Below are 14575 nucleotides of genomic sequence, written 5' to 3'. Positions count from 1 at the left end.
GCCTCGGAGTGTGATCCCTATGGTGGGGTGGGGCTAGGAAGTTGGGGCCTGGGCCCAATTCGCAGTGGGGTGGGGGGGGGACGGGACTTGGAGGTCGGAGTGAGGTCTGGGATCTCTGTGCTGTTTAGCGTTGGTTTTCCCGGAGCCAATCAGCACTGGTGCTGGCTGCCTCAGATGCAGGCCAGAGTTACAAGATAGAGCAGATGCAGGCATTAGGCCTCTTATTTGCATATGTTAACAGCTTAATGCCTGCTTCTGATGTGGGTAAAGCCTCTTGTTGGGCTTTTACCAAAATGGCATTTGGCATGGCCCATTTCCATTTCTTGACACAAAATGGCACTCACAGCACTGAAAACCTGAGTGCTAGGGAGCCAAACTTTCCAGTCCTTGGTGTCATGGCATAGACTATTGACCCACAGCTCCCCCCTCCAGTTACACAACGGGAACTGGGAAAGACAAAACAACAGTAAAAAAAATTCTGTGGGTAATTTATGAAAAAACCTGAAATGTCCTCCTCTGTCAGAAACTCACTTTCAAAGGATTGTAGGAAATCCATATTGACCACATTTTGGTAATGAATTCTAGGGATAATAATTCTATATGTAAGGAAATACATACTGACACCAAATGTAACTCTTTACCTGATATATTCTATGCTCATGTCTCCTCACTACAACCACCCCTCACCCCACAACCCAACTGTGCCATCCTTAAACAACTTATCCAGCTGGGCAATTTCCCTTCTTCAGTTTAAGAACCTTAATCATATCTCTTTTAAGTTTATGTTTCCAAATTTCCCATTCATACAAAGGAAAAAGCCTTGCTCCCTAAACCTCTCCACCTCACTATCCCTCTTTCCTCCTTTAAGATGCTCCTTAAAATTTACCTCTTTGGCCATGTTTTTGGTCACCTGTCTCAATATGTTTTTATGTGGCTTGGTATCAAATTCAAAATTAAAATTAAAATAGCCCAACAAATCAAGCCTGATAGCTAAGAGACCCTCTGCTGTTTAAATATTAAATAATAAGGTTTGGAGGTGTCTATAAGAAAGGGCTAATCGGTTAAAAGGTGCTGATCATACAGAACACAATTGATTTTAGGTTTGCCTTAAAGGAATTGCATATTATACAGAGGATGTTTTATGTGGTTTTTCTGGTTCTGAATCAGGAAACACCTCTGGGCTGCAGTTGTTTGAAGTGATGATGATTCTGAGTACTGTGGTGAAGCTTGTTGCTCTGAGGGTTGTGACAGATCTGTAAGTAGAAAAAGCACACAATATAACATTTGCATAGTTAAGCATCTTGTTGCTGTGTAGACAGTATGTGGCAGAACTCAGTCAATGCTTTACACTTGCTGAAACACATTTTCACACAGAATTAATGAGAGTGAAATTAACACAAACCTGGAGCTATTCCTCTCTTCTTGCTTGTGTGACACCAGCACCATATACAAGTTCCTAGGCAATGACCTCCATGATAGTATCTTTGAAAGGAAAAATAGACTTGGCCTGCTGGGCCTTCCCAGCAGTCTGTGTGTTTTGTGCCTCCTCCACAGCATTTCCCTGTTCAGAAATGATAAATAATACTTTGATTGAACAAATATATATATGCAAGTAATCTTAGTTTGTCTTTCTAAGCTGCATCATTCTAGGTTTCCTTTATTAGATCTACTGTGCTAGTTCTCAACCATATTCATTACTACTCTTTGTGTTGCACTGGATCAATTCAGATTAAGTACTCAAGACAACTCTTTTGATGCCTGCAATTTGATTGAAACTATTGGCTAATGACATATATGGCAACATCCTAGCTCAGCTCAGTTGACTCAGCACTCTCACCTTTGAGTCAGAAGATTGTAGCTTTACTTTGAACTTGAACACATTCAAGCACTGGAGATCATGGAAAGAGGATCCATGAGGTTGATCTCTAGTTCAAAGGGTCTGAGTTCAGAGGAAAGACTGGAGGTACTTAGGCTTTTCAGCTGAGGAAGGACTAATCTGAGAGGTGATATTATAAAGTTAGGCCAAATGTTACTTTAAATTCCTTTAATAGGAAAATGCTCCACATGTCCTGATCAATATTTATTCCTGAAACAGCATCAATAAAACAGATTATCTGGCAGTTATCTCATAGCTGGTTGTAGGAATTTGCTTTTTTTAAACTGGCTGCCATGTTAACTGGCTACATTACACCAGTGACTACGGTTTAAAACTACTTCTTTGTAAAGGACTTTGCGATGTCGTGAGATTTTAAAGGTGCTATATAAATGGTGATGTTAATTAGTCAGGACATCAAGGGCACATCATTCAGGTATCAGCTAAATCTCAACTTAAGCTTTCATCAAAACTGGATTTCAGGCAGAAATACAATTTTTAACAGTTTTTATTTTTCTGTATGTTTCTTTGATGACAGGCAGTGTATGAGGAGGCTCAAACTGAGAAGGAAGGTCCAAATCTGTGATTGCCGTTCCATGTTTTTGAAATCAATAATTTTTGGCAAATAATTAGGAGCAAATTTAATCAAAAACTAGAATGATTTTCTGCTACATGGGGATTTTAGCTGATAAAAGCTGAAATAAATGCACATACAATCGCTGCCCGTGGCCTTGCTATTTTACAACATATTAGCATCAATAATGTATCTGGCATTCCAGAGGTTCCACAATAGAACATGAACTGATATAGATGGAAGGATTTACTGCCCAAGGAAGAATGACCTTGCTTTCTCTAAAAGAGGCATGTGAGACGACTCAAATTGAGTAGGAAGAGCACCATAGAGATCTCTGCATGTCTGTGACAGGTCCAGACCTAACACTGTTTCAATGAGTCTGACTATCCATCCTATGGTAGTAGACATTACAACAGGCTTGATTTTTTTTTCCCCACAGGGTTGTTCCAAGTGCCTGCTGATTTTACTGACATTGCTCTAAGCACAGTCACTAAAGTAGCAAGGAGGTATTTGAAGTTTTCATTGTGCATTCTTTGTGTTTCATTCATTACTGTAAAGAAGAGCAGCAAGTACTCCAAGTGAAACAAATTTTATTTCCAAAAGTATGCTGTGTGCTTAACTGAATACATACTAGTAATGACTTACTCTCAAAATGTGATCTGCATCAACTTTAAGGAATTCAATATGCAAAGGTAATCTATGATGTGATGGAGATTGCATTGCTTATTTGTACAATATTTCTGAATGCAAACAACATTCATTCATTCTTCATTCATGTTTACTTTATTTACTTGAGCCAGATAATTGATTGCAAAGGTGGCAGTTGTGTGGCCAAGGTGCAGAAGTCACAGAATTAAGCGATATAAGCATCAAGATCGGCACAGGTTTGGAGGGCCGAATGGCCTGTTCCTGTGCTGTACTGTTCTTTGTTGTTTGTATAACTACAGTCATGTAAATAGAAAGCTAATTAATTTGTGGAATTTACTACTGGTCATGGTGAATGATTCAGCAGAGGATGTTGGACGAATTTTGTTTATCCTCAGAAAGAGTTTAAAATGTTGTCCTCCACCCACCTGATTCAGCCCGTGTTAGCCATCTCCAAGACACAATACTGAGAATTCTCATTGGCTTTCAGAAGTACATGCAGCTTTCCCTATTTTTTCTTTATCTCCAGTTTCCTCCTTCTCCTTCCTCTCCTGAGATATTCATTTCTTTAGTGTGATAGAGTTCAACAGGTGGCAGTCACTGTCTGGTACCCTGTCACTTGCCCAAGTGATCATTAATCATGTGTGAGCTTTGTAAATCACAGAAGCAGGAACCCGGACCAATTTTTTCTCTATAACAAGGAGCATGCGACTAATTATGTTATCCTTACTTCTGTTCCAGCTGAGATCAGACCACATGGGGATTCAACTTCCCTTGGTCTGCATAGCTTAGAAACAGTCTTTGGAGCTACTTGGCAAGACTCAACATTTTTTCCCAGTTTTATTCTGCCTTCTTTTATTTCAGTTTTTTGTTGGGATCTGTCTTCTTGCAGATTGGTTAGTATAGACCTATTTAGAGAAGGGATTTGGCAATGCTCAAAGTAGAAAAGTCACCTGGTGCAGATGGGATGCTTCCTAGCTTGCTAAGGGAAGTAAGGGTGGAAATAAAAGGCTCTGACCACAGTTTTCCAATCTTCCTTCGATATGGGAGTTGTGCTATAGGACTAGAGGGTTACAAATGTTATACAAAAAAGGAAAGAGGGATAAACCAGGTAAAGGACAGAAAGCAGAGAGGAATGGATGGAAAATCAGGCCTTGTGACCCTACGATTTCCTGTCTGGCGGTCACCGTGAGTACTGCTCATCATTGGTAGAGCCCAATTGTAAAATTGCTCCTGTGGTTCTTTGGATTCCCTCCACCCTTTGTTAGCTTGCCTATGTACATATTCTTCACATGTACACCTAGACAGTGAGTGGTGATGGGCTATTCCACTGTGGGAAGCCTCGGTCAAGCTCACACCTGCTCTTACCTATTTCCCCACAGCTGCATTTTCAAACTGAAGCCACTGGCTCTAAATCTGCAGTGGGAGTGTTGCCTGGTTGCCGATAATGCCAGCATGGCTGGGACCAGCTGACTAAACAAAGATCAAGATTGAACCTTGGATTTCCCATCTATATGACTCAGTTCTAAAAACAACGTCCAGTTTAATTGGCAATCTGGAAAGTACCACACAGGGCAAACAGGCCACTCAAAATCAACGTTCCCTCTAAGATATGTAAATTGGAGTCAAAAGTTGGCAGGAAAACCGGTAGATGAACAGTGGGCTATCTTCAAAGAAGAGATAGTTCGGGCACAGTCAAGGTATGTTCCCTCAAAGGGGAAACATAGGGCAAACAAATCCAGAGCTCCCTGCATGACAAAAGAGATAGAGATTAAGATAAAGAAGAAAAAGTGTACTTATGACAGAAGCCAGATAGAAAATACTATTGAAAACCAGGCTGAATATAGAAGGTCCAGAGGGGAAGTGAAAAATCAAATAAGAGAAGCAAAGAGAGGGCATGAAAAGAGACTGGCAGCTAGCATTAAAGGAAATCCCAAAGTTTTCTACAGGCATATAAATAGTAAAAGGGTGATAAAAGGAGGAGTGGGGCCGATTAGGGACCGTAAAGAGGATTTACACATGGAGGCAGAGGGCATAGTTGAGGTATTAAATGAATACTTTGCATCTGTCTTTACCAAGGAAGAAGATGCAACACAGGTAATGTTGAAAGAGGAGGTAAGTCAGACACTAGAGGGGTTTAAAATTGATAAAGAGGAATTATTAGATAGGCTGTCTGTACTTAAAGTGGATAAGGTACCAGGACCAGATGCGATGCATCCAAGGATACTGAGGGAAGTGAGGGTAGAAATCACAGAGGCACTGGCCATAATTTTTCAGTCTTCCTTAGACTCGGGGGTGGTGCCAGAGGATAGGAGAATTGCAAATGTTACACCCTTGTTCAAAAAAGGGTGTAAAGATAAGCCCAGCAACTACAGGCCAGTCAGTTTAACTTTGGTGGTGGGAAAACTTCTAGAAAAAATAATTCAGGACAAAATCAATAGTCATATGGACAAATACGAGTTAATTAAGGAAAGCCAGCATGAAGTCCTTAAGGGAAAATCATGTTTAACTAACTTGCTGGAGTTTATGAGGAGGTAACGGAGAGGGTTGATGAGGACAATGTTGATGTGGTGTATATGGACTTTCAAAAGGCGTTTGATACAGTGCCACACAACAGACTTGTGAGCAAACTTGCAGCTCATGGAATAAAAGGGACGGTAGCAACATGGATACAAAATTGGCTGAGTGATAGGAAACAAAGAGTATGGTTAATGGATGTTTTTCCAGACCCTTGCTTTTCCTGATATATATTAATGACCTAGACCTTGGTGTACAAGGCACAATTTCAAGGTTTGCAGATGATATGAAACTTGGAAGCATTGTGAGGAGGATAGTGTAGAACTTCAAAAGGACATAGACAAGTTGGTGGAATGGGCAGACAGATGGCAGATGAAGTTCAATGCAGAGAAATGTGAAGTGATTCATTTTGGTAGGAAGGACATGGAGAGACAATATAAAATAAAGGGTATAATTCTAAAGGGGGTGCAGGAGCAGAGGGACCTTGGTGTATATGTGCATAAGTCATTGAAGGTGGCAGGGCAGGTTGAGAGAGCGGTTAATAAAGCATACAGTATCCGGGGCTTTGTTAATAGGGGCATAGAGTACAAGAGCAAGGAAGTTATGTTGAACTTGTATGAGACACTAGTTCGGCCTCAGCTGGAGCATTGCGTCCAGTTCTGGGTGCTGCTGTTTAGGAAAGATGTGCGGGCATTGGAGAAAGTACAGAAAATATTCATGAGAATGGTTCCAGGGATGAGGAATTTCAGTTATGAAGATAGATTGGAGAAGTTAGGACCGTTTTCCTTGGAGAAGAGAAGGCTGAGAGGGGATTTGATAGAGGTATTCAAAATCATGAAGAGTCTCGACAGAATAGATAGAAAGAAACTGTTCCCACTCGTGAAAGGATCGGGAACGAGAGGGCACAGATTTAAAGTATTTGGTAAGAGAAGCAAAAGTAACATGAAGAAAATCTTTTTCACGCAACAAGTGGTTAAGGTCTGGAATGCACTGCCTGAGAATGTGGTGGAGGCAGGTTCAACTGAAGCATTCAAAAGGGAATTAGACAGTTATATGAAAAGGAAGAATGTGCAGGGTTATGGGGAGAAGGCAGGGGAATGGAACTGAGGGAATTTGCTCTTTCAGAGAGCCGGTGCAGACACATTGGGCTGAATGGCCTCCTTCTGCACTGTAACAGTTCTGTGATTCTGTATGAAACAAAAACAAGAAATGCTGGAATCACTCAGCAGGTCTGGCAGCATCTGTGGAAAGAGAAGCAGAGTTAACGTTTCGGGTTAGTGACCCTTCTTCGGAAGGCACAATTCCGAAGAAGGGTCACTAACCCGAAACGTTAACTCTGCTTCTCTTTCCACAGATGCTGCCAGACCTGCTGAGTGATTCCAGCATTTCTTGTTTTTGTTTCAGATTTCCAGCATCCGCAGTATTTTGCTTTTATTTCTGTGATTCTGTATGCTTGGCCATGCAGCAATCTTGAATGAACTGTGCAGTGCATTAAACAGACCTTGCATAACAAAGAAGAATTAGAGGGAACATTGCTGTGGAGTAAGGAACGTAATAAATGCTGTTTCTAATCCTGAAGTAGAGAGCGAAATTTGCCCACATTTCCCACTCCCACAGCCAGGCACTGTGCAAGTGCCTACTGGCAACACCCATGCAGTCGTATTCAGTTGGCCTCCGACACCGGAAACATCAGAAGAATGTATGATGGTGTTAAGAGAGCTTTTGGGCCAACCATCAAGAAGATCGCCCCCCTCAAGTCTAAATCTTTGGTGAGATCTATGAACACGATCTATGGGACACGATCACTGACCAACGCAAACAAATGGACTGCTGGGTGGAGCACTACCTAGAACTGTACTCCAGGGAAAATGTTGTCACTGATACCGCCCTCAATGCAGCCCAGTCTCTGCCAGTCATGGATAAGCTGGACGAACAGCCAACAATATTGGAACTCAGTGATGCCATTGATTCTCTAGCCAGTGGAAAAGCCCCTGGAAAGGACGGCATTACCCCTGAAATAATCAAGAGTGCCAAGACTGCTATACTCTCAGCACTCCATGAACTGCTTTGTCTGTGCTGGGATGAGGGAACAGTACCAGAGGACATGCACGATGCCAATATCATCACCCTCTATAAGAACAAGGGTGTCCGCGGTGACTGCAACAACTACTGTGGAATCTCCCTGCTTAGCACAGTGGGGAAAGTCTTCGCTCGAGTCGTTTTAAACAGAGTCCAGAAGCTGGCCGAGCGTGTCTACCCTGAGGCAGAGTGCGGCTTTCGAGCAGAGAGATCCACCATTGACATGCTGTTCTCCCTTCGCCAGCTACAGGAGAAATGCCGTGAACAACAGATGCCCCTCTACGTTGCTTTCATAGATCTCACCAAAGCTTTTGACCTCGTCAGCAGACATGGTCTCTTCAGACTACTAGCAAAGATCGGATGTCCACCAAAGCTACTAAGTATCATCATCTCATTCCATGACAATATGAAAGGCACAATTCAGCATAGCGGCGCCTCATCAGACCCCTTTCCTATCCTGAGTGGTGTGAAACAGGGCTGAGTTCTCGCACCTACACTGTTTGGGATCTTCTTCTCCCTGCTGCTCTCACATGCGTTCAAGTCTTCAGAAGAAGGAATTTTCCTCCACACAAGATCAGATGGCAGGTTGTTCAACCTTTCCCGTCTTCGAGCGAAGACCAAAGTATGGAAGGTCCTCATCAGGGAACTCCTCTTTGCTGACGATGCTGTATTAACATCTCACACAGAAGAGTGTCTGCAGAGACTCATCAACAGGATTGCGGCTGCCTGCAACGAATTTGGCCTAACCATCAGCCTCAAGAAAACAAACATCATGGGACAGGACGTCAGAAATGCTCCATCCATCAATATCAGTGACCACGCTCTGGAAGTGGTTCAAGAGTTCACCTACCTAGGCTTAACTATCACCAGTAACCTGTCTCTCGATGCAGAAATCAACAAGCGCATGGGAAAGGCTTCCACTGCTATGTCCAGACTGGCCAAGAGAGTGTGGGAAAATGGCGCACTGACAAGGAACACAAAAGTCCGAGTGTATCAAGCCTGTGTCCTCAGTACCTTGCTCTACAGCAGCGAGGCCTGGACAACGTATGTCAACCAAGAGCGACGTTTCTACTCATTCCATCTTCACTGCGTCCGGAGAATCCTTGGCATCAGGTGGCAGGGCCATATCTCCAATGCAGAAGTCCGCGAGGCAGCCAACATCCCCAGCATATACACCCTACTGAGCCAGTGGTGCTTGAGATGGCTTGGCCATGTGAGCCACATGGAAGTTGGCAGTATCCCCAAGGATGCATCGTACAGCGAGCTCGTCACTGGTATCAGACCCACCGGCCATCCATGTCTCCACTTTAAAAACGTCTGCAAAGGCGACATGAAGTCCTGTGACATTGATCACAAGTCGTGGGAGTTAGTTGCCAGTGATCGCCAGAGCTGGCGGACAGCCATAAAGGTGGGGCTAAAGAGTGGCAAGTTGAAGAGGCTTAGCAGTTGGCAGGAAAAATGACAGAAGCTCAAGGAGGGAGCCAACTGTCTAACAGCCCCAACAACCAATTTTATCTTCAGCACCTGTGGAAGAGTCTGTCACTCTAGAATTGGCCTTTATAGCCACTCCAGGCGCTGCTCCACAAACCACTGACCACCTCTAGGCGCTTACCCATTGTCTCTCAAGACAAGGAGGCCACAGAGAGAAGGGAGATGCTTATCATGAGTCAGGGATGGGATAGGCTGACGATGGCCTTCCCGCCCAGAGGCCAATTGAGGCCCTTAAGTGGCCTATTAATGGCCAATTAAGGGCCTCTTCCTGCCGTTGCTGGGATTTTACCAGCGGTGGTGGGGCAGGGGGGCCTCCGCCGCACGGGGAGGACACCTTGTAAGATGAGGCGCCCTCCTTGTGGTCTTGGGGGGACGCAATTTGTGGCCTACAGGGGACCCCTGCCGGGAACCACTTTACCCCTCGGGACCCCCCCTTCTCCGGACTGAACGACCACCCTCCCACCCTGCTCGCCAGGACCTTCCGGACTGGTCCCGGCGACCCCGCCTCACCTACCTCTGTTCCAGTGTTCCACCTCTGAGTCTGAGGCCTCTGCAGTACCGGCAGTGGTCAGCGCTCCTGATGGCACTACCGATACTGCTAAGCTGTCAACCCTCTGATTGGCTGGCAGCTCCTGGAGGCAGGATCCCTGTCCCTTTAAAGTCTTCAGGGGGTCATGAAAAGGCAGAGGCAGGGTTTCTCCCGCCTTTTTGGCCCGGTGCTGGGAACCCTGCTTCCAGCACAAAATCCAGCTCAATGTGTGTCTGTGGGACTGTACCCCAGCATGAGTGGCAAGCTTAGGAAGGAAGAAAGAAAAGGAGAATTTTATGGGCTTTTGTAGGTTTCACAAACTACCCACTACAGATTCATCCGCAGCATAATTTTGAACTAAGAGATTGTCAGAGGGAGGGTAAATGGTTTCAGACACAGAGTTCAATGAAAAGCTGCCCAAAGCCATTAAACGATAACACATATTAACTTTCTTTCCTAGATTTGATGATGCTGTGGCTGGTTCTCATTGTCTGCTTTACATCCCATGCTGCCCATCAACGTCCAAAAAGTCGAAAGTCATCCATTACAATCGATCCTTCCCAGCTTATCTGTAGCGCCCCTGGTCCTCCAGGGGCTCCTGGACCTCCAGGTTATCCAGGGCCACCGGGGACTGTTGGAAGAATGGGATTTCCTGGAAAAGATGGAGCAGATGGGAAAGACAGTCAAAAAGGACAAAAAGGAGAAGAAGGTAAAATAATTGCATTACTTTTTCTAGTGTCTGACAATAATGGTTGTCAATAGCAGTGTTACCTCACACATGTGATTATATAGGTCCTGTTGAACACTCCACATTAAACACAAAGCGTAAATCCTGAGTTTGTGTGACAGTGTAAAACAAGAGTCAGATGTCCATTTTACATCTCTTCCCATTGGCTGCTGATTCACTAGCACCCATTTTTATCACACAGAGTCAAGATCTACCCCTAAGAAAGAGCATCATGCAAGGTTTATAGTTCCTTTAAAATAACAACCTTGAATTAGAAAGAGCATTGTAAATGACATTTATAATGGATTTTTTTTTATATTGGTTACATGCAGTTTTATAAACTTTTCTATTTTCATGGTTATGATAGGGCCCTAGATGTGATGTCTCAGGTTATCTGTTAATAAAAATACTTGGATGGGTGCAAGGATGTCAGGTTAAGACATCCACAACACAATTAGATTGTAAAAAAAATTTAAATAGCCAACTGCTGATTAAGTCAAAGAGTAGATTACCCTCCATGTGATGTTTATTATCCATGTGTTTATCCATGGAAAGTTTGGTAGGGAGCAATCTAAATAGCCTAGCGCCTGCACAAGTATACATGACCCTTGCTATATTTACTTGCAAGTTTTGTGAAATATGTCCACTGTATGTGAATTTTTTGTATAAAATACTTATGAAGGGTCAGTACATATTTGGAATAAAAAGGTTTTCAAAATTCTTCATCTAAAGAAATTTAAATTTTAAGGTAATTAAAGTCAAATTGATATTAAACTTCAAGTTTAGTGCATTAATAAACATTATTTTCTAAAATGACTGTTGACATTTGGTTGACCTCATGGGTCCATAGATTCTCTGCTCTTTTAAAAAAGCAAACTTTGATTTAAAGCAAGATGAGAAAATTTCTTGGAATGTTGCAATGATAAAATTAGCCTTGTAAAGATGTTTAACATCCTTAAACTTGCCCTTAAATTTTCTTGTTTTATTCTTGTTTAAGATACAGTTACTAGATTGTGAACATTAGTTTATATGTTTTTCTTCCATGGGCAATTTTTCACAGACCTTAACCCCCTCCTTCTACCCCTCCCCCTTGCATCCCCTCCTCCCACCGGCACCATCCTACACCTGTGTAGGGGCCCCAATAACCCCACTGCCTTGTGGGCGTCTCAGGAGAGACCAAGGCTAAGGGAGTAAACCCTAACAGAAAATCCGGAACGGAACCCCGTAGGCGGTCATGTGTCACCTTTGGCATGTTTCCGGCAGTTCCTGCAGCCATACTGGTGCCAAACGTCGTGTCCTGCACTCCTTTGGACCCCACCAGAAAGGCCGAGAGGGAGGCGCATATCCATTGTCTCTCGAGATAAGGAGGCCCAAAAGAAAAAAGAAAAGAATACAGAAAATTGGAAATAAGGTTACTTCATCCATATGTAAATGTTAACACCTTACTGTGCTGTAGCTAGAGAGATGAAAATTACAAAATAAATATATGTAATTTTGAATTGTGAAGCATGAGCTGATTTTATTGCATATATTCCTTTGAAATATCAACCAATCAGGATTTCCTTTCATGAAATGTGTTATTATTTTCATTCCAAGTAATTAAATCAAAAATCAAGGAAATTAAATCTGAAGTTAATGTCATAGACTTCATAAGTCACATTCGTAATTTTATGAAGAAGGGTCACTGACCCGAAACGTTAACTCTGCTTCTCTTTCCACAGATGCTGCCAGACCTGCTGAGTGGTTCCAGCATTTCTTGTTTTTATTTCGTAATTTTCTGCATGGGTTAAACTCATTATCAGTATTCCATAAGGAACTTTAACTGATGCTATCTTCATCTGTGAAATATGTGCAATATATTTTACAGGGACTATAGTAGAACTATAGGTTAAGCAAATTAAATCCATGCAGCACCATGCCACAGGCATAATTAGTGACTTTTACCAGATAAAGAGAGTTTCTCAGAGTATTGATTGTTTAGAAGCAAATGCAGTTTACAAATCCTGTCAACCGATCATTAATTAGAAAGATTTTTTTTAAAAACCTTTCCCAATGGCCTAGTTGGTAAATGTTTCACTCAATGTCTTAGTGAGAAATAGATGAGGAAGGTCTCATTCAATCCATGGTAAATACTGATCTGAGATGTTGGGGTGAGAATCAGAGTGTTACAGTGGGCCTTAGAGGCCCAGCCTCACAAGAAGAAATATAAGGTGAGGGGTCATGCTCCTAATTAGTTATCTGATGATTCCTACCAGAAAATGCACATGTGTGGACAGGATTAAGCTTACCTGAACTGCCCTCTACAGCTTGCCAACATTCACTGTTGACACTCATTTTTTAAATTAATTCTTTGGATGTCAGTGTCACAGGTAAGGCCAGCATTTGTTGCCCATCTGTAATTGCCCTTGAAGATGGTGGTGAGCCTTCTTGAACCGCTGCAGTCCATGTAATATAGGTACACCCACCGTGCTTTTTTCTGTAGTGGTTTGATACAACTGAGTGGCTTGCTAGGCCATTTCAGAGGGCAGTTATGAGTTAACCACATTGCTGCGGATCTGGAGTCACAAGTAAGCCAGATCAGGTAAGGACAGCAGATTTCCTCCCCTGAAGGGCATTGGTGAACTAAATGGGTTTTAATGACAATTTGGTAGTTTCATAATCATTCTTATTGAGATAGCATTTTATTCCAAATGTATTAATTAATTGAATTTAAATTTCCCCCACCTGCTCTGGTAGGATTTGAACTCATATTACCAGAGCATTAGTTCAGGCCTCTGGATTACTAGCCCAGTAACATTATGTCATGCTAGACCCCCACCTGCTAAGAATGAGGCACATGAATTTTGTCATGAACATTGATTTTAAACTGTTGCTGGAGTGAAGAAAGGACTTGTTAAACAGATCAGCCATGGCTGGAAAAATATTTGCATATTAACAGACTGTGTTTGGAAGGACAAAGCAGCCATTCCCTGACACATTCAACCCACAATGGACTTTTGATCACCAAACGTTGAAGGTGGGGGAGTTTGCATTCCGGGTTGACTGCTAAGATGGCCAAATACACAAACGGACATGGTCAAACCAGCTAGTCACATGACTAACCTACTGGGCAACCTGAGTTTTTTGAATTTGTACAAACAGTTTGGGCAGAAAGCAGAATGCTCTTGGACTGAAGATCTCACCTGAAATAAAAACATGAAATGCTGGAAATACTCAGCAGGTTTGGCAGCATCTGTGGAGAGAGAAGTAGAGTTAACGTTTCAGGTCAGTGACCTTTCATTAGATCTCTCCTGTCTGCCTGCTTTCATCTTTTTCTCACAAGCCTCTAAATCCACTGAAGGCATATGAACCCAAGAGAGAAAAGCCTCCTACAGCAAACAAAGTTTAAGAAGAATACTGGGCCCCAACAAAAAGTAAGATCTACCTACAATCAAGGACACTACAGTGAGCTCGAAGAACCGTAACACAAAAAACCTCCTCAGATATTGCTTCAAACTTTTCCACTTTATTTCTTTTGTTTTGTTTCTGTCTCTATCTGCATGTGTGTATCACGTGTGCATGCTAGCATGTATCCGTAGACGTTAACCAAATTAGAGTTTAAGTTTATTAAATTTCACTTTTCTTCTTTAAACCTGAGAAAACCTGTTGTGCTGGTTTCTTTGCCTTATAATTGGAAAGCGGTGAAAAAGGATTCACCAAGGGGGAGCTAAAAACACAGTGTGTTTAAAAATAAAACCCTGTTACGGTAAGACCAGATGAAGGCTGAAAGGGACCCCTTTACCTCTTTCTCACCTGGTCGTAACACATTACCACTATGCTACTGTCCCCACTACATGAGAAATAGCCAAATGGGGCCCTGGGTAACCAATTCTGATACCATGACACTGTACCAACAAGGATCAAGAACCTTCAAGATAGGAAGAGAAATGACTGTGAAAACTGATGATCAGTTCTGATGAAAGGTCATTGACCTGAAACGTTAACGTTTCTCTTTCCACAGATGCTGCCTGACCTGCTGAGTATTTTCAGCATTTTCTGTCACTGCCACTTTGTTCCACAGATGCTGCCTGCCCCTACCTCCTGTCAATCTCAGCCCTTCACTAGAACATATCAGAGCCTCTGCACTTTAGAATTTCATAA

The 14575-nt window shown here is 42.7% G+C and overlaps 1 protein-coding gene across 1 annotated transcript in view; it reads left to right on the top strand.

Moving 5' to 3' along the window:
* c1qtnf2 (C1q and TNF related 2) overlaps window positions 1–14575 on the top strand; it is a 40100-nt gene that overhangs the window by 12530 nt on the left and 12995 nt on the right. Inside the window, exon 2 of the mRNA XM_068043366.1 lies at window positions 10169–10417. Coding sequence (XP_067899467.1) covers window positions 10174–10417 — 244 coding nt within the window. The 5' untranslated portion in view covers window positions 10169–10173. The remainder of the gene's footprint in view (window positions 1–10168; window positions 10418–14575) is intronic.

This window comes from Heterodontus francisci, chromosome 12, assembly GCF_036365525.1.
Source record: "Heterodontus francisci isolate sHetFra1 chromosome 12, sHetFra1.hap1, whole genome shotgun sequence".
Classification (NCBI taxonomy): Eukaryota; Metazoa; Chordata; class Chondrichthyes; order Heterodontiformes; family Heterodontidae; genus Heterodontus; species Heterodontus francisci.
The sequence above is the reverse complement of the archived record's forward strand: the minus strand, read 5'-3'. Positions and strand labels throughout refer to the sequence as shown.